The sequence below is a fragment of the Sus scrofa genome, chromosome X (genome assembly GCF_054392235.1).
Source record: "Sus scrofa isolate SSC_HxYL_T2T_F1_AM1 chromosome X, Sscrofa_HxYL_maternal_Yorkshire_Landrace_v2.0, whole genome shotgun sequence".
NCBI classification, from domain to species: domain Eukaryota; kingdom Metazoa; phylum Chordata; class Mammalia; order Artiodactyla; family Suidae; genus Sus; species Sus scrofa.
Genome location: NC_139401.1, coordinates 7,316,003 through 7,341,762, shown reverse-complemented (window position 1 = coordinate 7,341,762; position 25,760 = coordinate 7,316,003). Strand labels below are relative to the sequence as shown.

Sequence of the window (25,760 nt, the reverse complement as noted above, 5' to 3'; positions counted from 1 at the left end):
TGGGGCCACACCTGTGGCATACGGAGGTCCCCAGGCTAGGGATGGAATCAGAGCTATAGCCGCCAGCCTACACCACAGCCACAGCAATGTGGGATCCGAGCCACAGCTGCAATCTACACCATAGCTCACGACTACGCCGGATCCTTAACGCACTGAGCAAGGCCAGAGATCGAACCCGCAACCTCATGGTTCCTAGTCAGCTTCGTTAACCACTGGGCCACGACGGGAACTCTGTATTCTTTTTTTTTTTTTTTTTAAGTTGAACTATAGTTAATTTACAACGCTGTGTTAGTTTCAGGTGTACAGAAAGGATTCAGTTATATATATTCACATATGTATATATACACACACACACACATATTCTCTTTCTGATTCTTTGCTATTGCATTTATTACAAGAGACTGAATATTCTTCCCTCTGCTCTACAGTAGGACTTTGCTGTTTATCCTATTTTTTTAAATTTGTCTTTTTAGGGCCACACCCACAGCATATGGAGGTTCCCAGGCTAGGGGTCCAACTGGAGCTGTAGCCACTGGCCTATGCCACAGCCACAGCCACACTGGATCCAAGCCGTGTCTGTGAACTACACCACAGCTCACGGCCACACAGGATCCTTAACCTACTGAGGGATGCCAGGGATCGAATCTGTGTTCTCATGGATCCTAGTCAGATCCATTTCCACTGAGCCAGGACGGGAACTCCATGGTTTAATCTATTTTAATGTATATGTACGTGTTAGTGTATATATTAATCCGAAACTCCTAATGTATCCACCCTCCCCAACCAAAAATGAAAATTCCGATTTAGTAAATCTGGAGTCATGTCTGAGAACCTGAATCTATAAAAAGCTCCTAAATGATGCCTATCTGCGGACCATGCTTTTAGATGTTTCCCGGCGACTACATGTTTCATCTATGTTGACCTATAACAAAAGGAGATGGTTGGCCTTTTCCAGTTTCCAGAACCACGCCAGGAATGAGATGTGAGCAGAGGTGCAGGTTACTTTACACCTAACTTTCATACAAGGTCAAGGACCAGAATAAACATATCATGAGGATCCCTAGAGAACTAAGAAACATGAAAGTGCAAGATGGGGATGCTGCCTGTCTAGGGTTGACCCTTTCCTGCCTTGGCTTCACGTCCTCCTGGCATTCGCTCCTGAGCACAGGCTGTTTCCAGGACCCGTGTCCTTCTTTGTGTTGTACCTGTCAGCACCATGGTGTGAGGTCCTCCATCAGGACCACAGCTGTAATGTGTGATTTCACTCCCACAGCGGCATCTGCTCTCAGCATTGGGGATGCTCTCCCGCGTCTGCTCCACCCTCTTCTTGCATTAACAGTGACTTGTGTCTCTTCTTTTCCAGGGTGTGGCATTGGCTGGAAATCATGTGCATAACTCCAGCTCATGCTCATTCTCGCTGACCACACCAGGGCTCTCCTGTGGACACACAGCACTGTCCCTGTGTCTATCCAGTGGCACTGCACACACGTGTCTGGGACCACACCACAGATTTCGTGCCTGTGAGTAGGAAGAAGGCTCTGTGGTCAGTGTCTGTGGTCGGCACTTCCCCAGGGTCGAAAGCATCACCACGGGCTGGCTGATCTGAGCAGTAGGCAGTCAGGTCAGCAGGTAATTTTTTGAAAGGGCAGCACGAGGCGTGAACAGAGGTCTCCTTGCTCTTGATCTAGGTCTGCCACGGTATTCGCTGGACTTCCCTGTCCTGCAGAAAAGAAAGCTTGCAGCTTGTCTGCTCTCTGGAAAGGCTGCCACTTGAACTTGCCAGAGGGAAGGCACCCAGGCTCTGTGATGCAGAATGATGCTGCCTGTGTGCCTGTGGAGCCGCGTCTCTGATGGAAGCCAAAGCAAAGCTCTGGAACCTGATTGGCCAGAACTTGTCCAGCAATGGGAGGGATGAGCTGGAAACTCATCTGAGTTGGGCTGTGAGCAGAGACTGTCCAGAGGCAAAGGATAACAACTGATCAAGGAAACTAAGCCCTTCAGAATGCTCTTCCTCGTGATGCTCCACCATGCCACTGATCACCCATTTGTATCTGGTCCTGCAGGAAGCACGTGGAAGTCCCCAGGCCAGGGATCTAACCCAGGCCACAGGGAACTCCCATACTGATTTTTTAATTTTAGGACTAGATTTTTTTTTTCTGCATAGGATTTGTATAAAGCTGAAGATACAAAGTTGAAAATTAAACCTCACTGGTTATTACAGCAATGCACATCAAAACCACTATGAGGAGTTCCCGTCATGGCGCAGTGGTTAACGAATCCGACTAGGAACCATGAGGTTACGGGTTCGGTCCCTGACTTTGCTCAGTGGGTTAATGATCCGGCGTTGCCGTGAGCTGTGGTGTAGGTCGCAGACATGGCTCGGATCCCGCGTTGCTGTGGCTCTGGCGTAGGCTGGTGGCTACAGCTCCGATTCGACCCCTAGCCTGGGAACCTCCATATGCTGTGGCAGCGGCCCAAAGAAATAGCAAAAAGACAAAAAAAAAAAAAAAAAAAAAAAAAAACCACTATGAGGTACCACCTCACACCAGTCAGAATGGCCCTCATGAATAAGTCCACAAATAACAAATGCTGGAGGGGGTGTGGAGAGAAGGGAACCCTCCTGCACTGTTGGTGGGAATGTAAACTGGCACAATCACTATGGAAAACAGTATGGAGGCACCTCAGAAAACTAAATACACAGCTACGATATGACCGAGAAATCCCACTCTTGGGCATATATCCAGACAGAACTTTCCTTGAAAAAAACACATGCACCTGCATGTTCATTACAGCTCTATTCGCAATAGCCAAGACATGGAAACAACCCAAACGTCCATTGAGAGATGATTGGATTAGGAAGATGTGGTATATATACACAGTGGATGACTACTCAGCCATAAAAAAGAACAAAATAATGCCATGTGCAGCAACATGAGTGGAGCTAGAGACTCTCATACAAAGTGAAGTAAGTCAGAAAGAGAAAGACAGATACCATGGATATCACTTATATCTGGAATCTAATATAGGGCACAAATGAATCTTTCCACAGAAAAAAACTCATGGACTTGGACAACAGACTTGTGGTTGCCAAGGGGGAGGGGAAGGCATGGGGATGGACTGGGGTTGGGGTGAATAGATGCCAACTATTGCCTTTGGAATGGATAAGCAAATGAGATCCTGCTGTTTAGCACTTGTCACTTGGGAGGGAGCATGATGGAGGATCATGTGAGAAAAAGAATGCATATATGTATGTTTGACTGGGCCACGTTGCTGTACAGTAGAAAATGGACAGAACACCGTCAATCAACTATAACAGAAGAAATAAAAATCATTTTTAACAAATGGAAAATTATGCTCCCTTGTCAGACACATTGTACATGAATCAGAGTCAAGGCACCCTTGCCGCTCCAGTGAAGACCTGGACACGGTGACTAACACGTCACCAAGCTCCTCTCACATATTTGGCTCCAAAGCCATGTGACCTTCAGTTTGCCTGCCTGCAACTCCCCTGCCAGGTCTCTACCTCTGGGGTGATGTGTCCATGTCTACGTCTACAGGCAGAGCTCAAGCTCTGAGAAGCAGTTCGGCTCTTTCCCCCCATGATGCTGAACACGAAAGCGATGGGCAGAAGAGCGCTTCTGCAGAGTGTGAAGTCCCAGGGGGACATCTCAAGTCTAAGGGCAAATAGTAATAATGATATACAAGCCCACAAGATGGTCCAAATCACGTCTCCTCTTCCGTCACTGACTTTTGTCTCAACCATGATCTTTCTACTCAATGGAATCGGGTCATCTGCACATCTTAAGCCAAGATGCTTTACCCATCCGGGAAAGGGAGACTGATACAGGAATAGTAATAATAATGTAAGAATAATAATAGCGAGCATTTATTGAGCACTTCTGGCATGCCAGGTACTCTGCTGACTACTCTAAAAACATGACTTCATCTCCTCCGCATGGTTAAGCCGACTCACTTGAGCAGGTCCAATCCATCAACAGAGCGGGATCACTGCATTTGACTCTCTGATGAGCCCTAACTGGGTCATGACCCTAGCACAACAGGTATTCAAATGTATTCCTTGCTTCTAATTCTGACCTCATCTTCCAAATATATATGGGTTCTCGGTGGAAAGTTATTTGAACGCTGCTTTCACCCCATCTCCTGAATTCTAATATATCTTTTCTTGCGATGCCTAGAAATATTGACCTAGCAAGTTAAATGTGCTCATTGGGAGGGGTTGAAGGTAGAGGAAGTATTATCCAAATCAACCCATGCAATACCCATCTACATCCTACTGTTCCTTGCATGTGCTATTTCTTTCTTTCCCTTTGATTTTTTTAAGGCTGCACCTGTGGCATATGTACACTTGTGGGCCAGGGATTGAATCTGAGCTGCAGCTGCATACAGCAACCCTGGATCCTCTAACTCACTGTGCCTGGGATTGAACCTGTGCCTCTGCAGTCAGATTCGTAACCCACGGCGCCATAGCGGGAACTCCCGCTGTTTCATGTTGAACACAGGCTATTTTACAGTATAGGAGGCACCCCCAGAACAGAGCAATGACTGGAATCCTAGGATATAGAGGCTGGACGAAAACCATGAACAGATCGCTGGTCCACAGAGTCTGGTCTTACAGACAATCTATCTATTATCTCAATGAAGGCAACACACCATCATTTTTTTTCAAGCTACTGAGAACCAGTGTAGCCTAGCAGTGACTGGACAAGCTAACACAAGTCACTTCACCTCCCTGACATCACCTTCTCGCCAGCAAACTGGAGATGATAAAAAAAAAATAACCTCCTAGCACAGTTTAGGGCAGTCAGCTAAGTAATCCATGTGAGATATTAAAGACATGACGAGAACAGCCCCAAAGCTTTTACATTTTCGCTGTTAGTCAATAGATGTTCATTCTTAATGGTGTGATGGTTGTTGCTATGGCACCACAATTGCATTAATCCTGTTGGAATTAATTGGGCAACTGGATTCTTGGATAATTTATGGTGCTAACTTCATTATGGAAATGATTTATGAAAGAGTGTTAAGAATTCCCGTCATGGCGCAGTGGTTAACAAATCTGACTAGGAAGCATGAGGTTGTGGGTTCAATCCCTGGTCTTGCTCAGTGGGTTAAGGACCCGATGTTGCCGTGAGCTGTGGTGTAGGCTGCAGACACGGCTCAGATCTGGAGTTGCTGTGGCTGTGGTGTAGGCTGGCAGCTACAACTCTAATTTGACCCCTAGCCTGGGAACCTCCTTATGCTGCAGGAGTGGCCTAAGAAATGGCAAAAAGACCAAAAAAAAAAAAGTGTTAAAAAACTATTCCTTTTCATTGGAGGTGTAAATTCAAGGTAAAATACGATCCATCGCAGGTCCAAGAACGTGAAATTAAGCCTCGGGCTTTGGAAAAAGTGTCAGGGGTGTCACAGGGCTTGTGAACCCCAGAGCTTAATGATTTATGAGATTAATTAATTTAGAGACTGGAAATCAATATTCTATACAATGGAATTTCCAACTAAATCTCACAGCCAAAATTTGGATCACCAGACCTGCATCAGTCCAGCTCCAACGACCTCGTCCCATTCTAACTGCCTGATTCTGTCATGTTTGCATCTGCAGGCTGAGGTTGCAAAAAACCTCTTTCTGCAGAAAACTGACACTTTCTGTCCTAACTACAGACTTCCTGGAAACTCCCACAGAAAGGGAAGAGAACTCGGAGACATATATTATAAACATTTCCTTTATTCTGGCTGGCTGGCCGCTGGACTTTCTGATACTCTGATTTGCCTCTGGCTTTCCAGATGTGCATACCTGATGCAAGACTAGGCTCGCAGAGGAAAAACTGCCCTTGAGAATATAAAGATTCATTGGCAAGAGCAAAGCATTTCAAGGGGTCACCCCTGTTTCCAAGTGAACAGAAAGGCCCTGTCTTTGCTGTCCTCTCCTCGGCTTAACTGCAAAGCAGCATCAAGCAAAACCCCACAGCCACGCTGCAGAGACAAGGCAAAACTGTTTTTCTCAAAGTCCGTGCTCAAGGCATCCAAGACTGTCAAAGAAGCTCATTTCTTGTAGATTTTCCTCTTCCTCACGTACGGCTTATTTACTTGCTGAAAATCAGATGCATAAATGCATTGATAAGCTGGTTGTTACGGGATGAGACTTGGCAGGCAAGCAACGGCAATGTCGACAGAGGTACCTGACAGGCAATTCTGCCTTCAAATGATCAAAGTTAAAAGGCTGAAAATGCTGTAATTTTGTCATTTTTTGCTCTCTTCTGGCTATTGTCTTATTTCGAAATGGAAAAATATTATGACACCAGTGTTCCTTCCCTAACAATCTTCCATGAGCTGGAAACGTGCTCGTGTCGCCGAAGTTACATTTTGCCACAAGTGACTCAAATGAGATTATGGAGATGAATGTCGCTGAGCGTTTGTTTTAAAACTTATGAAACTGATAAACGTGCAGATTTTCCCCTACATTAGAGTCCACGGGTGGGTCTGCTGTTAGTGACCACAAATAAATGGAATTTTGTGTTCATACAGGGAGCTCCTGGCAAACGCCAGAAATAAGAGAGCTTTGTTCCAGTCTACTTTTCTGCATTAGGGTTTCCAGGGTACCCAGTGGACTAGATCCATTTTGGATGGAGAAGGAGTTTATTGATGAACAATGCTCCTTGGAAGTTCCCGCAGTGGCTTAGGGGTAACGAGCCTGACTCATGTCCATGAGGACATAGGTTCGACCCCTGGTCTCGCTCAGTGGGTTAAGGATCCAGCGTTGCTGTGAGCCGTGGTGAAGGTCGCAGACGTGTCTTGGAGCCTGTGTTGCTGTGGCTGTGGTGCAGGCTGCTGTCTGTACTTCGGATTCGACCCCTAGCCTGGGAACCTCCATGTGCTGCGGGTGTGGCCCTAAAAAGTAAAAAAAGAAAAATGGTTCTGGATGACCTGGCTTCACTTTTTTCTAGGGCTTGGGAGCGGATAAAATGACCTGTGGCGTCTGCCATCAAGTCATGCTCCTTCTCAAAGGCTTCCATCTCTAAGGAGACGGAAGGGCATTAATGCATGGCTTCCACCGCCCCCCCCCACAACCCATGGCTCCAGCCACCAGGCTGGGCCTCCAAGGCAGTGGGGTCCAAAATTCAGCTGAGAACACAGACAGCTCCCAGCAGATGCAGTGAGCAACCCCAAATGCCCATACCATGGGGCTTCTCGGAGAGGCAGTTCCTTCCCACTGCAGGCAGGGAGTCTCGCTCCTATGGCTTCAGAGGACAAAGCCTTCAGAAAGATGCCACCGGCTCCATTCTCATGGTTCCACCTCAAACCAACAGAAGGTCACGAGACTCAAAGATGAAACTGGGCCCAGGGACAACTATGGCCTTTAGCTTTCCTTTCCACTAAAGAAGGCTAAAAAAGTACTGTTAGCAGAGAGATGGGGTAGTGAAGATATGCAATGGAAGCTGTGGGACCACCACGAAGCTAACGCACATCCACAGATATTTTTTTTTGCCTTTTTTTTTTTTTTTGCTTTTTTTTTTTTTTTTTTTTTTAGGGCCACACCTGCAGCATATGGAAGTTCCCAGGCTAGGGATCGATCAGAGCTGCTGCTGCCAGCCTACACCACAGCCACAGCAACACCAGATCTGAGGCGTGTCTGCGACCAACACCACAGCTCACGGCAACCCCGGATCCCTAACCCACGGAGCGAGGCCAGGGTTCAAACCCACATCCTCACAGATACACGTCAGGTTTGTAACCTGCTAAGCCACAATGGGAACTCCGCAGACGTCTTAATACGTCCTTGGGGACGCTCTGGTGAAAAAGGCAATGTTAGGATCTACATTTTAGACATGACGAGATTGAGGCCCAGCCAGAGAGGTGGCCAGGCCCAGGTTCACCCAGGCGGTGTGGAACCTCAGGTGCTTGGCCTCAAAGTCTGCACCTTCCTCAGCACCCCCACTGCCATCAGTACGCAGGAGTCACATCTCAAGTGGACACTTGTCGTGGTTAACCCCCCCATGGGGCGTCACGGCACGGCCCTGGGTCGGAATCCCACCTCTGCTGCTTGCCAGCTCTGAGAGCTTACTGGGACCAGCTGCTTCAATCAGGGTGCCTTAATTCACGTCTGTAAAATGGGTCACGTGGCCCCTCCTCAAAGGACCACGTGGGGACTGCCATGGGGGCACAATGCCTGGAGAGAGGATGCGGCTGGCAGGAGAAGAAGGGCACAGTGATATCAGGAGCATCCATACCGCTCTCAAGGCAGGTGGTGCTGGAGATGTGACAACAAGACAAAGCTGGAAGTGTCGGTGGAAACCAGACGGGCCAGGGGCAGAGGCAGCAACAGAGCAGCAATGCTTTTATTCAACCCAGCCAGGACCAGCCTCACCCTTGACAGGCTTCCAGGAACCATCTTCCCAAGTGGAGGGAAGGGCTTAGCTCATGAAACGCCTGCTGTTTTTAACAATGAAAGTACAGCTGACTTACAATGCCGTGTTAGTTTCAGGTGTATAGCACAGTGATTCAGTTATACATATACATGTATTCTTCTTCAGGGTCTCTGCCCTGGCCTAGAAACTTCAGCATGCCACGGGCATGGCCAAAAAACAAAAGAAAACAAACAAAACCTCCATAAATGAACACACAAACCAAAAAAATAGGAAAAACAATTCCAACATAAAAGGAAAATTTCTGTGTCCTCCATATGTAGATAATGCTCACAAATCAATAAGAAAAAGACCAATAATCAAATTTACTAAAAAGAGGGCCAAAAAATATGAACAGGGGATTCTCAGGGAAAAAAGAGCAACCCTGGACTAAAATAAATATATAGCCTCCAGAGTTCCTGTCGTGGCTCAGCGGTTAACAAATCCCACTGGCATTCATGAGGATGCAGCTTCGATTCCCGGCCTTGCTCAGTGGGTTATGCATCCAGGCGTTGCCGTGAGCTGTGGTACAGGTTGCAGACACAGCTCAGATCCTACGTTGCTGTGGCTCTGGTGTAGGCCGGCCAGTACAGCTCCGATTGGATCCCTAGCCTGGGAACCTCCATATGCTGTGGGCATGGCCCTAAAAAGACAAAAGATAAATAAATAAATAGAAATAAAATAAAATATATAGTCTCAACTCCCTGTAGAGTAGAAAGAGAAATTTAAATAGTGACAGAGCATTTTCCACCTTGCAAACATTCAAGTCAACATACTTTTAGAATCATAATTTGCAGAGCTGGTAGGATTATGGGGAAGTTAGCATTCTTGTAGATTATCAATGAATGTCCTCTTCCTGAGGGAACAAGGGTAAGACATTTTACACAATGTAACTAAAATTCAATGTCCACATTTTATTTATTTATTTAGTCTTTTTTTGCTATTTCTTGGGCCGCTCCCACAGCATATGGAGGTTCCCAGGCTAGGGGTCCAATTGGAGCTGTAGCCACCGGCCTACACCACAGCCACAGCAACGCAGGATCCGAGCCGCGTCTGCGACCTACACTACAGCTCACGGCAATGCTGGATCGTTAACCCACTGAGCAAGGGCAGGGACTGAACCCACAACCTCATGGTTCCTAGTCGGATTCGTTAACCACTGCGCCACGACGGGAACTCCCCAATGTCCACATTTTAAAAAAGACCCTTTGATCTAGCATTTGAATTTCAGGCAACTTTAAGCAAATTTTTTAGTGACATACAGTTGATTTACAACCTTGTGTCAGTTTCTGCTATGCAGCAAAGTGACCCAGTCATGCATATATATATATATATATATATATATATATATCCATTCCCTTTCTCATATTCTCTTCCATCCTGGTCTATCCCAAGAGACTGGAGAGAGTTCCCTGTGCTGGACAGCAGGACCTCATGGCTTATCCATTCTCAATGTCACAGTTTGCATCTATGAACCCCAATGCCTTTTCTTTAAAAAAAAAAAAATGCTCCAACACATTCACATAGTTATACAGAAAAGACCAGTCATTACAGCAGTGCTTAAAACAGAAAAACAACAAGTCGGTGAGAACTCGGATTTTGTCCCCAAAGGAATGATGAAGCAAATCACAGTCTGAGAGAGAGGATGTGAAAATTCAAATGCTGACACTGAAAAATGCCCAAGTCTATAGGTAAGTGAAAATGGAAAATTACAAAACACTGTGTAGAATTTGTGTAAAACGCTCTCAATAAAAAGGATCATACCCTAATATGCTTTTTTGCTGTTGTCTTTTGCAGGGCTGCACCCACGGCATATGGAGGTTCGCAGGCTAGGGGTCTAATGGGAGCTGCAGCTGCCGGCCTATGCCAGAGCCATGGCAACGTGGGATCCGAGCCACATCTGCAACCTACACCACAGCTCACAGCAACACCAGATCCCTAACCCACTGAGCGAGGCAGGGGATTGAACCCACAACGTCATGGTTCCTAGTCAGATTCATTTCTGCTGAGCCACGATGGGAACTCTAAGAACTCCTTAATATTTTTCCCCCTTTTTTCTTTTTATGGCTGCATCTGCAACCTATGGAAGTTCCCAGGCTAGGGGTCAAATTGGAACTACAGCTGCTGGCCTACACCACAGCCACAGCAATGCAGGATGCAAGCCATGTCTACAATCTACACCGGGGCTCACAGCAATGCCAGATCCTTTAACCCACTGAGCGGGGCTGGGAATCGAACCCTCATCCTCGTGGATACTGTGTCAGGTTCTTAACATGCTGAGCCACAGTGGGAACGCCAGCATTCTTATATGATATTGGCAACACAGAAGAAAGGAAAGCTATGGAGTGGCCAGGGAACAAGGTTACCTAACAGGGGTGGGATATCCTGGGACAATCCCCCTCTCTGGTCTGGGTCTACATTCTTTGCTTTTCTGTAGTATGGACGACTTTGATCATCTGGAAAAAAGAATCAATACCTAGTGAGAAAAACATTCTACTGAAAAAATAAATAAAGATGATACAGACAATTATGTAAAAACATTTTTTCTCTTGCAATAGGATATGGGAGGTGCTGGTGGTCAGAGCCCTCAGACCTCTGCCCTTGAACTCTGCACAGCCCAAAACTCTGGGGTGACCTTGTCCTGATACACGACAGCCCCTGCACAAAGAGAAAACTGTCCCAACATCATGGCGTGGGAGGAAGCATGAGGCCAGGCTGGTCTTTGACCATTCATGCCCACTGCATCCTCCAGGTCACACCTAGTGACTCACAAAGAACTCCTGAAATCTCCTCCTCAGAAAGGGTCTGGCCATCATCACAAAGCCTGCAAACAGTACATGCAGGAGAGGGTGCAGAGAAGAGGGAACCCTCCTACATGGTTGGTGGGAATGTAAATTAGTACAGCCACTATGGAGAACAGTATGGAGATATCTCAGAAAGCTAAATAGAGAACTACCATATGACCCACCCATCCCACTCTTGGGCATCTTTCCAGGGGAAGCCATAAATCAAAAAGATACAGGCACCCGTATGTTCACTGCAGCACTGTTCCCAATAGCCAAGACATGGAAACAACCTAAATCTCCACCACTAGAGGAATGGATAAAGAAGATGTGATACATGTACGTAGGGGAATACTATTCAGCCATCAAAAAGAATGAAATAATGCCATTTGCAGCAACATGGTTGGACCTAGAAATGATCATACGAAGTGAACTAAGTCAAAGACAGATATCATGAGATCACTAATAGATGGACTCTAATAAAAATGATACAAAAGAACTTATTTGCCAAAGAGAAACAGACCCAAAGATTTCAAAATGAAACTTAGACTTACCATAAGGGAAACAGGGAGAAGGGGGAGATTAGGAGTGTGGAATTAACATTTATGCATCACTACATAAAACAGATAATCACTGCTGTATAGCACTGGGAACTATATATATGTATACCATCTAGTTACTTGTGATGGAGCATGATGGAGGATAATGGGAGAAAAAGAATGTATATATGCATCCGTGACTGGGTCCCTTGGCTGTACAGTAAAAATTTGACAGAAGACTGTACACCAACTCTAATAGAAAAAAACAAAAATCATTTTTAAAAAAATAAAAAATTTAAATAAAATAATCAACAAGGACCAACTCTATAGCACAGAGAAATCTGCTCCATGCTCTATAAGAACCTATATAGGAAAAGAATCTGAAAGAGAATGGATAGATGTATAAGCGATTCACTTTGCTGCATGCCTGAAACAAACACAACACTGCAAGTCAAACTCTACTCCAATAAAAAAAAAAAAGCATTAACGATGCGAAATCTTGGTGAAGGTGATTTTATTTTCATGTGTCACCAACCTATGTTCTTCTTTAAGGCCACAAGGAGCATGAACCTCAATAAATTTATATTCCAGTAACCATGCCCATATCCAGTAACCATACGATGTACAGAAGCCCTGCATTGTCAAAGCTCACAGGAAGTTCTCCCAAACAGCCTAACGGCACATCCTTTTAATTTTTTTTGCACACCTGTCTACTTCTGGAAACGGAGATGGGATTTCTCTATCCTTTTTCATAAATACATTTGACAGTCGTGGAAAGGCAATGATACACAGGTGGGTCTGTATTAGTCATGCCTTTACAATCTACGGCTGTCATCCCTTCATTAATGTTTTATCCTTGACGTTTCTGCCCGGCGTGATGTATTCTGCATGCAGGTAAACATTGGTCTGGAATGGAAACGATTTCATTTCTCTCCTGTCTAGCTCGGCTTGAATAAAAACTCTGCTCATTAGGCAGAGGTATTTGTAATACCAGCCCCTGTCACAAGTCTGGGGGTGGATGCTGTCTGTTTACAGGCTCTGTTTTCTGATTAACTCAGTAACAGGGATTACAATGATAGCACGGGAGGTCCCATTTTATCTGATTCAGAGCCAAGCTGCCAATCCATAGAAATATCCAAGGTTTGATCGTCTGGAATACAGTGGATGTGTTTGCTTTTGAAAAAATTCAGTGGCCACATTGGGGAATTAGCCTCCTGTGGAAGTTACTGAATTAAGCAAATTTTACAGACTCATGCTTTTTTTAAGATGTGCTGTCTAGGATGCTATTGAAGAAAAACTTAATGCAAAGGGACACATATAAACACACACAAAGACACACACACAGACGTTACACACACACAGGTTCCCACACAACTTAAAGTCTTTTGAAAAGGGAATTTTCAATGAAGGAAAGCACCAGTGTAAAAATAAGATCCAATTTGTTGCCTGAGTTTTTTGTTTTCTTCCTTTTGGGGGGGGGTGGGGAGTAGAATGCCATATGTGTGGCATATGGAGGTTCCCAGGCTAGGGGTCAAATCAGAGATGCAGCTGCCGGCCTATGCCACAGCCACAGCAATGTGGGATCTCAGCAGACACTGCAACCTCATCACAGCTCACAGCAGTGCCAGATCCTTAACCCACTCAGTGAGGCCAGGGATTGAACCCACATCCTTGTTATCAGCTGAGGTTGTTACCACTGAGCCACAATCGGAACTACTTTTTTGGAGGTTTTTTTTTTTTTTTTGAGCTGAGTTTTAATAACTGTGTCACTGATATTTGGGGGTTCAGAAATAAAAGGTGCTGGCTGAATATTTAAAATACGCCTTGGAAGCTAAAGGCAGATGTATAGTGAGCAGAGGCAGTCTGATCAAAGATTCAGCCACTGCCGCTTTTCACCATGTCACCTGTGCATGATGGGCTCATGAAAACATACTGGCCCCACCTGATAGATGACAACAATTTTTTTGTGGGTTAAGTGGGTTAAGACTCCGACGGCAGCAGCTTGGGTCCCTGTGGAGATGCAGGTCCAAACCCCAGCCCAGGGCAGTGGGTTGAAGGATCCGGCGTTGCTACGGCGGCAGTTCAGATTCAATCCCTGGCCTAGGAACTTCCATATGCAGTGGGTGTGCCCGTAAAAAATAATTAAAAACTTTTTAGAAAAGAAAGAAAACTGTCAGACCCCTTTAGGAAGCAATACAGAAAGACATATGTAGCTTTCAAAAAAGTGCTGCCCTTTGCCAGTGCAAGCAATGAGGCATAGAATAACCCATAAGGATATTTTGGACAACAGGGGGAATACAGCCACTATTTCATAATAACTATAAAGAGAGGATAACTTTAAAAAATTACTCATCACTTACTTCTCTCTATCTGTACCATACAGTCTTTTATGTCAACTCAACTTCAATTAAAAAATAAAATAGGGAGTTCCTGTTGTGGTGCAGTGGAACCTGACTAGGATCCATGAGGACTTGGGTTTGATGGGTGGGTTAAGGATCTGGCGCTGCCGTGAGCTGTGCTGTATGTCGCAGATGTGGCTCGGATCCTGCACTGCGGTGGGTGTGGTGTAGACCAGCAACTGTAGCTCTGATTCGACCCCTAGCCTGGGAATGTCCAAATGCCATGGGTACAGCCCTAAAAAGAAAAAAAAAATTAAAAAAATAAATATAGTAAGAATGGCCCTCTTTCACTCATTGCATTAATAACGTTTTCTGCAGTGTTGGGTTTTTTTCTTGTAAGAAATCGCAATGCTGGCAGTGTAGTGCACTGATAAACTGTGACATTTTTTCTGGTATTTTTATCAGTTTCTTTGTATGAGCTCTTTCTGTATCTCAAAGATTATTTTCACTTCACATAGATGTAGCACGTAGTGTTTTTTGGTTGTGGTGGTATTTTTTTGGCTGCACCTATGGGACAGGGATTGAACCCACGACACAGCAGGGCCCCATGCCACAGAAGTGACAATGCCAGGCTCTTAGCCCATTGAGCCACACAGGATCCCCCTTGCTTTGTAACTGCCTTGTCCTTGGTCATGTCAGGTTTCCTTTTGCGACACTGGGAAATTTTAGATTTTGTCACTAAATCAGCAATCTTTTCCTTTATTTTTTCTTCTAGTTTATCCTTTCTCCTTCTCCTTAGGGAACCACGGTTTGCTTTCTATGTCTGTGAGTCTGTTTCTGGTTTGTCTATAGATTTCGTTTGTATTTTTTTTTTTCTATTCCACATTTAAGTGATATCCTGTGATATTTGTCTTTCTCTGTCTGGCTTACTTCACTCAATATGATAATCCCCAGTTGCATCCATGTTGCTCCAAATGGCATGATTTCATTCTCTTTTTTTTTTTGACCGAGTAATATTCCATTGCATATATGTACTACATCTTCTTAATCCATTCCTCTGTCGATGGCCCATTTAGGTTGCTTCCATGTCGTGGCTACGGGATTTATGATGGAAGGCTTGCGTGCTCTGGTGCCTACAGCCTCCAAGTGCATCCCCAGCACAGTTCACCACACACAGGCACCAGGGCCACAACATGACAACAATCCACATGGTATGAGCACCCGGCTCTTTTATTGCCATCATGTCACAGAGCTGACAGATGGGGCTTTGCTGTGCAGAGCTGGGAGTCAGCATGCTTTTAGAGGACACGGCTCACCCCTGCGCTTCCCCAAAACCTATTGAAAACCTGGGCCTTTGGCTGCTGACCAACTCCTGCAATTCCCAACCCTCGAGTGTGAGCATCTATCTGATGCAGCAGGATGTTCAGCTCATGAACGTGTGGTCTCTAAGCATCTATGTTTCTCCCTGAAACATCCATAATCAGCCCTCCACCCCCTTGCCCAATCTTAAACCCCCCAAAAAGAAACTTCTGAAAGTGAATAAAGCTCTCAGCCATGACCATCACAGGGCAGTTGAGCTCACCATCTCTGGTGCATCTGTCACAGCAAAGGGCCCCCTGAATGCCCTGGCTTCGAGGTCCTTGATCTCTTGACACAAGGAACTTGCATCCTCATCCTTTGCTCATCATTTGAACAAATGCCAAAGATTTAGCAACACCCAGAAGTCTTCGACCTGGGGATTTAAACACTTCCACCTTGTCCTGGTGTTCCAACACCTGTCCTACAGTCTGGTTTGCACCTCTAATGCGTCACCTCCAAAGTCATCAGCATCCTCCTCCCTCCCCTCCTCTGCCACCCCAGTCCCTCTCTTGGCAACCACCCACATCCCATACCCAGTTGTCCTTCCTCACAGTCCTCAGAAAATCCCAACCACCCACCACGTCCATGATCTTTCTCTCTGCCCCTGCGCTGGACCGAAAATCCCACAGTCCCTACATATGGAGGCCAACACACACAGTCTCCAAGACAGAATTGAGCTGGACCTATCTCTGTGTCCCACATTCCTCTGTGCTTCTCAAAAAAAAGGAATATCCATGAACCTAACACAACACTGTAGACATACTATACTCCAATAATAAAATGGAATCTCCAACTTCTTCAACTCTCAGCACCTCAAATATCCCCACTAAGCCTGGTCTACTGCATTCCAAAGTACATGGCTTCTGCAAAGAACACCACATGCACCTGTTACTGTGAGGTGTACTTAAAACACACATGCAATAAAAATTTTAAAAACTCAGGGAGGAATTCCCTTTGGCTCAGCAGTAACAAATCCGACTGGTATCTGTGAGGATGCAGGTTCAATCCCAGACCTCACTCAGTGACTTCAGGATCAGCTATTGCCATCAGCTATGGTGTAGGTCGCAGACCTGGCTCAGATCCCATGTTGCTGTGACTGTAGGGTAGGCCAGCGGCTACAGCTCCAATTCAACCCCTAGCCTGGGAACCTCTACATGCCACACATGCAGCCATAAAAAGAAAAACAAAACAAAACACACAGGGAACTGTGTCCAATCTCTTGGGATAGAATATAATGGGGGGCAATGTAAGAAAAAGAATATAGATATATATGTATGACCGGGTCCTTGGCTGTACAGAGAAATTGGCACAACACTGCAAATCAACTGTAATTTTAAAAAAAGTAAAAAAAAAATTAAAATAAGAAAACACACATATTTACAATAGTCAACACACGGAAGCAACCTAAATGCCCAGCGACAGAGGAATGGGTCAAGAAGATGTGGTACATATACACAAGGGATGATTCCTCAGCCATGAAGAAAGAATGAAATAATGTCCTTTGCAGCACCATGGATGGACCTAGAGATTATCAGACTGTGGAAAGTTCAACAGTGAAAGACAACCATTGTATGATATCACTTATACATGGAACCTAAAACATGACATAAGTGAACTCATCTGCAGAACAGAAACAGACTCCCAGACAGCCTTGTGGTGGCCAAGGGGAGCCGGGTGGGCAGGGGTAGATGGGGCGTCTGGGATTAGCAGGGGTAGGCTCATACACAGGATGGATGAACCCCAAGGTACGATGGTACAGGCCAACCCGGGGAACTCTATTCCGCATCCTGGGACAAACCACAATGGAAAGGAAACACGAACAAACACACACGAACAACTGAATGTCTCTGCGGCACATCAGAAATCAACACAGCAACACTATAAACCCACCAAACGGCAGTAAAATAAAATTTAAAATATCCACTGTTCACGGTAGCGAAGTCCACGGGTCCCTTCGTCCTCTCCGTCACACAGTCTCCCAAGAACTCCTGCTGGGTGTGGCTCCTTTTTAGGAAGCTGCCCGCCTCTGAGTTCCATGACCTCAGTCTCTGGCTCTTCTCTCATTTTTCTCTTGGGGATTCTCCTTGTGTGTCTCTTCCTTTGAATGCTCTGCCTGGCCTTCCATGCGCTGGGTGCCTCAGAAGTGAGCATGTGAGGTTCATGTTTGTTTTTTTAATTTATTTATTTATTTTTCATTTGAGGGTTGCACCTGTGGCATATGGAGGTTCCCAGGCTAGGGGTCGTCGAATCAGAGCTGCAGCTGCTGGTCTACACCACAGCCACACCATCGCCGGATCCGAGCTGCGTTTGTGACCTACACCACAGCTTGTGGTAACACTGGATCCTTAACCCACTGAGCAAGGCCAGGGATCGACCCCACATCATCATGGGCACTACGTCAGATTCTTAACCTGCCGAGCCACAACGGGAACTCTGATTTTTACGTTTTTTTTTTTTTTTAAAGAAAAAGTATTTTTATTTATCAGTCATGTCGTTTTAAAGCAGGTCCCATTTATCAAGAATAAGCACATTTTAAAAAATTCAAAAGGAGTTCCTGTCGTGGCTCAGTGGAAACGAATCTGACTAGCATCCATGAGGAGGCAGGTTAGATCCCTGGCCTTGCTCAGTGGGTTAAGGATATGGCATTGCCATGAGCTGTAGTGCAGCCTGCAGATTCAACTCAGATCCCACATTGCTGGTCTGTGGCATAGGCCGACCAGTGCAGCTCCAATGTGACGCCTAGCCTGGGAACCTCCAGATGCCCCAGGTGTGGCAAAAAATAAATAAATGAAAAACAAAAAATTCAAGAGAAAAAACTGATGTGCTAAATCCCAAGGGAAACACACACACACACACACACACACACACACACACACACGTAATCTTCCAGCTCTGGTGACATGTTCTACGGAACAGAAGAAGAGCAAAGAATATCAGCATTACTTTTGCAGGTCCCACACTGTTCGTTTTCAGGAAGTAAAACAGGGAGATGAAAGTCTAAGTTTTCTCCTAGATTTAGATGGAGATAAATCTTGCATCACAAGGTACCCAGTGGATATTAATAGTCTTGCAAAGCAAGCTCCTCCCCTCCCACCATGGACTGGTTTCCACAGGTGTACAAGCCACCCTTCCGTAGCATCCAGCACCATGGACAGGGCCTCCCAAACACCAGGCACCTGCTCCCCTTGACTTGAACTTGAACAATGACTTCCTGGGCACCTCTTATGAGCCTGGTCTACAGCATTCTAAAATAGATGTCTTCCCTGGAGAACAGATGTGGGTTTGCCAAGGGCAGAGGGTAGGAAAGGAATGGACTGGGAGCGTGGGGTCAGCAGATGCAAACTACTACCTCCAGGATGGATTAAGCAACAGGGGTCCTACTGCATAGCACCGGGAACTAACTATATTTAATACCTTGTGATAAACCATCACAGAAGAAGATGTGAAAAAGACTGTGTCTATATGTATAACTGAGTCACTCTGCTGTGCATCAGAAATGCACACAACGTTGGAAATCAACTCTACACCCATAACATACATTAAAAAAAAAAAAATAGAGTAGCTTGTCCTCCACAGAAACTCAACGGAGCCCTTTTGCCCAGGTAAACAAAGCTATCACTGTACACTGCATTTCAGACTCCAACTGCTATTTCAGTCCAGGAGTCTTGGAAAGAGTCCATTTTTATTGGGTTCTTTTCTTTGTACAGCCGCACCTGTGGCACAGGGAAGTTCCCAAGCAAGGGGTCGAATTGGAGCGGCAGCGGCTGGCCTACCCCACAGCCACACCAGATCTGAGCTGCGTCTGCAAACCTATGCTGCAGCTTGAAGCAATGCCAGATCCTTAACCCACCCAGCAAGATCAAGGATGGAACCCGCATCCTCAAGGAGTCTTAGAAAGTTTTAGAAACAGTCCATTTTTAAAACAGACTATCCCTCAAACCCATGCCCAGTTATACAAAGCCCAATTAGCATTAGGCTGTATGGCTGAAGGGCTTGGCCCAATCCTTAAGCCACCTTGTTTTCAGAGTTTCCTTACATCTCCTGAGCTTCTGAGGCCCACCGTCATCTCTGGCAAAATGAGGCCTTGCCATCGACCCTCCATTCCTCAAGAGGGAGGTGAGGTGTGGCCACAGAAGCGCCCCGGCACATGGAGCTTGGAGTCTTTCATGAATGCATCTGCTGTTTTTCCTTCCAGTGGGTTCTTGGTTGGACTCTCTTGGGAGTTCCCGCTGTGGCACAGTGGGTTAAGAACCCAATGAGTATCCATGAGGATGCGGGTTCACACCTTGGCCTCGGCGGATAATTCATTAAGGTGCTTTTCGTGATGATGCCTTTGAAGGTACAGAGCAGCCGGCAGTGGAGCAAAAGGGGTGCTTCCTATAATGCAGCTGCCTCCACACCTTTCAAAAGGAAATGCGCTAAAGGACAGAGACGGGCCCACTCTTGTTTACCGCTTCTCGCTCAGCTGCCCGCTGTGCTGGGAGATTTTCCGCGTAAGCCAATATCTTCAGATTGTTTTATCATATCACTGTTCAGAATGCTGCAGCCCGCCCCCTTCTCTGTGATAATGAAAGGCTCTTTCTGAAAAGAAGGACGATTCCTCCAAACCCTCAGAGGTATTAGATTTCAAAAACAACAGAAAGATCCTGAGACATACATGTAATGGTTAAGGGGAAGGATGTGATGTTTTGGCCCCAAAGAAAGAACACAATCCTGTATTAATATGCCATCAGGGTCTCATGAAGAATCTCATATGATGAAAAAACCTTCTCCGTTTTATTCAAGAGGGACCCGGAGCAGGAAAACATAGGAAGTTAGGCTTTTTTAAATGAGTCAGGGTAGGCATATGTGCTGCTCTAATTAAATGGAAATTAATCAATGCATGTGATAATCCCGGCAAGCACTTACCTGGAAGCTCATCGATGCTGGCGAGCTATGCCTAACACCTGTTATATTAACATATCACGCTCGTTAAAGAGATAAAATATGCTACCGATTCACACTACGAAATAGTCTACTGATTTACACATACTAAGGTGTAGAAGGTGGAAACTAATATACGTGAAACGTTTGAGGAAGGAAAAATGAAAGGAGGCAGGCTTGCAGGGGTGTATGTCAAAGCCGCAAGTATAATGAAGTCTTCCTACGAGCCTCAGTAGGCAGAATGTTCTGTTTTGCTTTTTCCGAGTATGGCTTCCTCACGTGCAGTCACTTCTATTACCTGCCACCATCACAGCAAAGGTTAGAGAAGAAAGAAACTTAGGCGCTGCCTCATCTGAACTCATCAGCCCCAGAGAGGTAACACATCTCTCAAGTTCACAGCGGTAAAGAGCAAGAAAACACAACAAGGATGCAGTCATCTCATCCTTAAGACCGTGCTCCTTCCAAGATTGAAAGGAAACGAAACAAAACTCATTCCAAAATATACAAACAGCTCATGCGACTCAACAACAAACAACCCAATAGAAAAATGGGCAAAAGACCTGCATTTTTCCAGAGAAGACATGCGGATGGCCAGGAGGCACGTGAAAAGATGCTCAATGTCACGGATTATTAGAGAAGTGCAAATGAAGACTCCTCTGAGGTGCCACCTCACGCCGCTCTGAACGGCCATCATTAATAAGTCCAAAAATAAAAAATGCCAGAGAGGGTGTGGAGAAAAAGGAACTCTCCTACACTGTTGGTGGGAATATAAATTGGTACAACCACTATGGAAAACAGTATGGAGCTACCTCAGAAAACTAAATATAAAACAACCGTATGACCCAGCAATCCCACTCGTGGGCATATATATATATATGGATAAAACTTTCTTTGAAAAAGATACTGGCACTCGTATGTTCACTGCAGCATGATTCACAATAGCCAAGACATGGAAACAACCTAAATGTCCATCAACAAAGGCATGGATAAAGAAGCTGTGATACATATCCACAATGGAATACCACTTAGCCATATAAAGGGACAAAATCATGCCATGGGCAGCAACATGGATGCAACTAGAGACTCTCATACTAAGTGAATTAAGCCCAAAAGAGAAAGACAAATACTGTAAGTAATATGTCACTTATCTGTGGAATCTAAAATATGGCACAAATGAACCTATCTACAGAACAGAAACAAACTCATGGACCCGGAGAACGCACCTACAGTTGCCAAGGGGGAGGGAGTGGGATGAATGGGGGAGTTTGGGATCCACAGATGCCAACTATTACACTGGGAATGGATAAGCAATGAGGTCCTGCTGTCCAGCACAGGGAACGATACCCGATACCCAGTCTCTTGGGGTAGACCACGATGGACGATAGTATGAGAAGAGGAATGGATATATATCCATGACTGTGTCACTTTGCGATACAGCAGAAAAACTGAAGAAACATTATAAATCCACTATACTTGAATAAATGTCTTTAAAAGAAATACCTCAAGGAAAAAAAATAAACGCATGTCTGCCTGTGACCCTCACCACGTTCCATTTTTTCTTACCACAAACCAACAAAGAAAACTCTGTGGCCACAGTCGAGTATCTCCAAACCATCGAGATGCAAACACGATCAATTCCGTGCCCAACGAAAGGAAGGAAGACCGAGAGAGGGGAGAAAAGGACAAGGAAGGAAATAAACGGAAATCTCAGGCAACCTGGTTGATGACACCATGGACTGCGTTTTGTCCAGATGGAGCATGTGTGTTTCTATCAGAGGCATGGCCAGGGCAGACAGGAACGGAACGAGACGCTCAGAGCCCACAGATTTTTCCATCCCTTGGCTTAGCCTCTACACGCCGCCTTCCCCAACCCTCTGTGAGAGAGACCCCAGCCGCCTGGCTGTGCAGAACAAAGCACCCGCCTTCACGGTGATCCTCCTCGTGTAGCTGTGCAGGACCCATTTTCAAATGGAAACCTCAGTGGGAAGCGTTCCCAGTGCTTCTACAAAAGCACGCCCCCTTTTTCCGCAATGGGCGAGGCTGCTTCTGGACCAGAGACACAGAGGGCAAGGCAACGTCGACATGCTCAGATGCAGCAAGAACACAGCTGGAGACGGAGGAAACATGGTGGGTCCACCCAGCATCCACGGGAGACCCCATGGCTCCTGCAAGGACATTCCTCCCAGGACTGCAGCCCCTGCAAGCCCTCTGTCCCCTCAAACCCACCCCATACCTCACTCTGCTAAAGACAAGGGCTTTGTCACCTGTAACTGCTGAAAGGGGTGATGAGGATTAATGCTTGGAGTCCTTTTCTTCAAAAATCTCTTTGATCACCAGCCCATGACCCCCTGGTGCCATATCCACGGGCAACCACAATCACGCACTCAGGGTAAGAGCCTTCTGACACTCTGTTTACTGTTCACAATGAGTGGTTTTGTTTTGTTTTGTTTTTTCTTTCTTTTTAGGGCCACACCTGCAGCCTATGGACGTTTCTGGGCTAGGGTTCAAACTGCAGCTGCAGTCGAGACCTACACCGTAACCACAGACACGGTGGATCCGAACTGCCTCTGCCACCTGCACAGTCTGCAGCAAGGCCAGATCCTTCCCCCACCGAGCGAGGTCAGGCCAGGGATGGAACCTGCATCCTCACAGACACTCTGTCGGGTTCTTAACCCACTGAGCCACCACGGGAAGGCCAACAAGTGTCTGTTGGCTTATCTTTTTTGAAACACAAAAACCAGATGCCTATGCTGCTTCTGAAGGCACCAGGGACAGAGGTGGAAACTCAGAGGGAAAAAGCAACAAGCAGGAGAAGACTCAGCCACATCGGAAGCTCAGGCTGACGACAAGCGCACATACCCACACTCCAGTCCATTTCCTCGGTTGCGTCCCCGTAAGCGCCGTGTTTGCTTTTGCCGGCAAAGATCTTGGATGAGAAGAGGGCTGTGTGAACATGCAGGAAGGACAGGACGAGCAGGAAAGGGCTCTCCGCATTCCTGGAAAGAAAACACATCCAAGGGCAAAATAAGCACGTGGACCACCATTCTGATGAGGGTGAAGCTGGGATGACACGATACCCCTTTGAAAATTCAGGAACCACCACCCAGGATGCCAAACATTACATCTCTAACGCAGGGGATGGGAGCTGGGGGGCGGGGGAGAGTTCCTGTTACAGCTCAGGGGTAAGGAACCCAACTAGTATCCATGAGGATGCAGATCTGATTCCTGGCCCCACTCAGTGGATTAAGGATCTGGTGTCGACGTGAACAGTGGCGTCCTTTGCAGATGCAGCTCAGATCCAGCAACTGCCGTAGCTGTGATGCTGGCTGGAAGCTGCAGGTCCGATTCGACCCCTAGCCTGGAAACTTCCATGTGCTGCAGGTGCGACCCTGAGAAGACACACAAAAAAACTCTTACTCAGGGAAAAGGAAGTCTCCTTAGATGAGTCACTGGACCCTCGAGAGATCTGCAGGCAAGTGTGACAGGCTTGAGAGGTCCTCCAAGGATGCAACTTGGGAAGAAATGCATTGGAAAAGGGCCAGCTTTCTTGAATTTTATTCTTCCCTCTGTGAGGTTACTAAGAAAGCAAGCATCTTCAAAGCACTATACCACAGAGAACTCCACCCAATAGTCTCTGGTCATCTAGGTGGGAAAAGAATCTGAAACAGCATGGGTGTGTGCACGTGGATCAATCCCTTGGCGGTAGAGCAGAAATGAGCGCAACCTTGTAAATCAACGCTACGTCAATAAACTTCAAAAAAAGTTAAAAGACTGTAGAGTACAGGGAACTCTCTCTAGTCACTTGTGGTGGAACGCGACAAAAGATAATGCAAGAAAAAAAATGTGTATGTATATGTAGGACTGGATCCCACTGCTGTACAGCAGAAATTCACACAATGTTGTAAAAGGACTACAATAACATTTTTAAAAAAAAATTTAAGAAGGAGAAAAAAGTATATCTATGTATGTGACTGGGTCACTTTGATATACAGTAGAAAATGAACAGAACACTGTAAGCCAACGACAATGGAAAAAATAAAAATCACTTAACAATTACAAAGAATATTTTCTCTGGAATATGTGCACGCACATACATGCACATACACACGTGCTCTCCTACCTAGTAAAGAGTTGTCACCCAGTTATACCCATGTCAATTCAACTCTGTGTGCTGTCACACCATCTACCACAGAATAAGCATCCTGGAAGAAACTTCATGGTTAACCCTGGATTTGTGAAGGTAAGGGGAACATTCTTGGAACTGAATTTGTTCTTGAGCTGAGAGAGATGGACAGATGGCAGGTGCAGCTCCTAGCTCAGACTGCACCTAGACCCAGGCGGCTAGAAAGGATGAGAATGCACAGATGCCGGGGAACTGCCAGCCATGGTCGACGTGTGCCCCTTTGGGACGAGTGCCTGGCACTATGGACACGGCCAGAGGTCAGGGGTTCACACCCGAGTCTGCTCAGAGGCATCAGGGAGTCACATTGCTTCCTCCTGACACCGAGTGGACCTCTGAGCAATGCACTTAACGGCAACGTCTGCCCAGCACATACTAGCTTCCATTGTCACCTTGGTCCTGACAAGCAGAGCAATTTCGGCTGAAAGGGAACTGTGAGTGCCCACCCTTTTGAAGGCTACTGGCACAAGTAAGAGGGGAGTGAATGCATGAATGCGAGAATGAATGCAATCCCTCTTAATCTCCAAATTTTATTGGAGTAGAGTTGGCTTATACTATTGTGCTAGTTTCAGGTGGGTAGCAAAGCGAATCAGTTATACACGCACACATAGACTTTCTCAGCTTCTTTCCCCATCCAGGTTATTAGACGACACAGTATTGAGGAGATTTCCCTGTGCTCCACAGTAGGTCCTTGGTTCAAATCTATTTTATACATAGTAGTGTGTATATGTCAACCCCAACCTCCCAATGTCCCCCTTCCCCCAACACTTCCCCTTTGGTAACCCTACGTTTGGTTTTGAAATCTCAGAGTCTGTTTCTGTTTTATGAATAAGTTACTTTGTATCGTGTTTATGAGCTGCCACATAGGAGTGACCTATGATCTTTGTGCCATTGCTAATACGGCATTTGCCGCTCTACCCAAGCATCATTTAGAAGCTCTCCTTCTCCCACCAGACCACTGGCCGGGGCGCCTCATGTACGTCCCTGCGTTCCTGGCCCCAGCATGGTGACTGGCAGGTCGCATCAGTTCCATGAACCTCTGCTGGTCAAGTGAACACTGCACTGGCTCTTTTGGATTTAACCCTTCGGGGATGTACTTGGAACTCAACAATGCAACATCGTTCATGGAAAAGTTGCTCTAGGGAAGGTATTATAACATATATATGGATATATTATATTATTATATATGTATATTATGTTATATATGTATTATATATAAA

General features: G+C 45.9%; 1 protein-coding gene across 13 annotated transcripts in view; it reads right to left on the bottom strand.

Annotated features, from left to right (window-relative positions):
* The window catches only part of LOC146394453 (steryl-sulfatase-like), a 201,537-nt gene that overhangs the window by 52,338 nt on the left and 123,439 nt on the right, over positions 1-25,760 (bottom strand). For 11 of the 13 annotated variants that reach the window (XR_014834968.1, XM_085007100.1, XM_085007107.1 and 8 more), the window contains one exon: positions 23,220-23,356. Coding sequence is in view for 10 of the 13 variants with exons in the window: in XM_085007100.1 (XP_084863226.1) it covers positions 23,220-23,356 (137 nt within the window). In the remaining 3 variants the exon portion in view is untranslated. Of the gene's footprint in view, positions 1-14,836; positions 16,573-20,896; positions 23,357-25,760 lie in introns of those variants that run through there. The other 2 variants (XR_014834969.1, XR_014834970.1) reach the window with 2 other exon arrangements.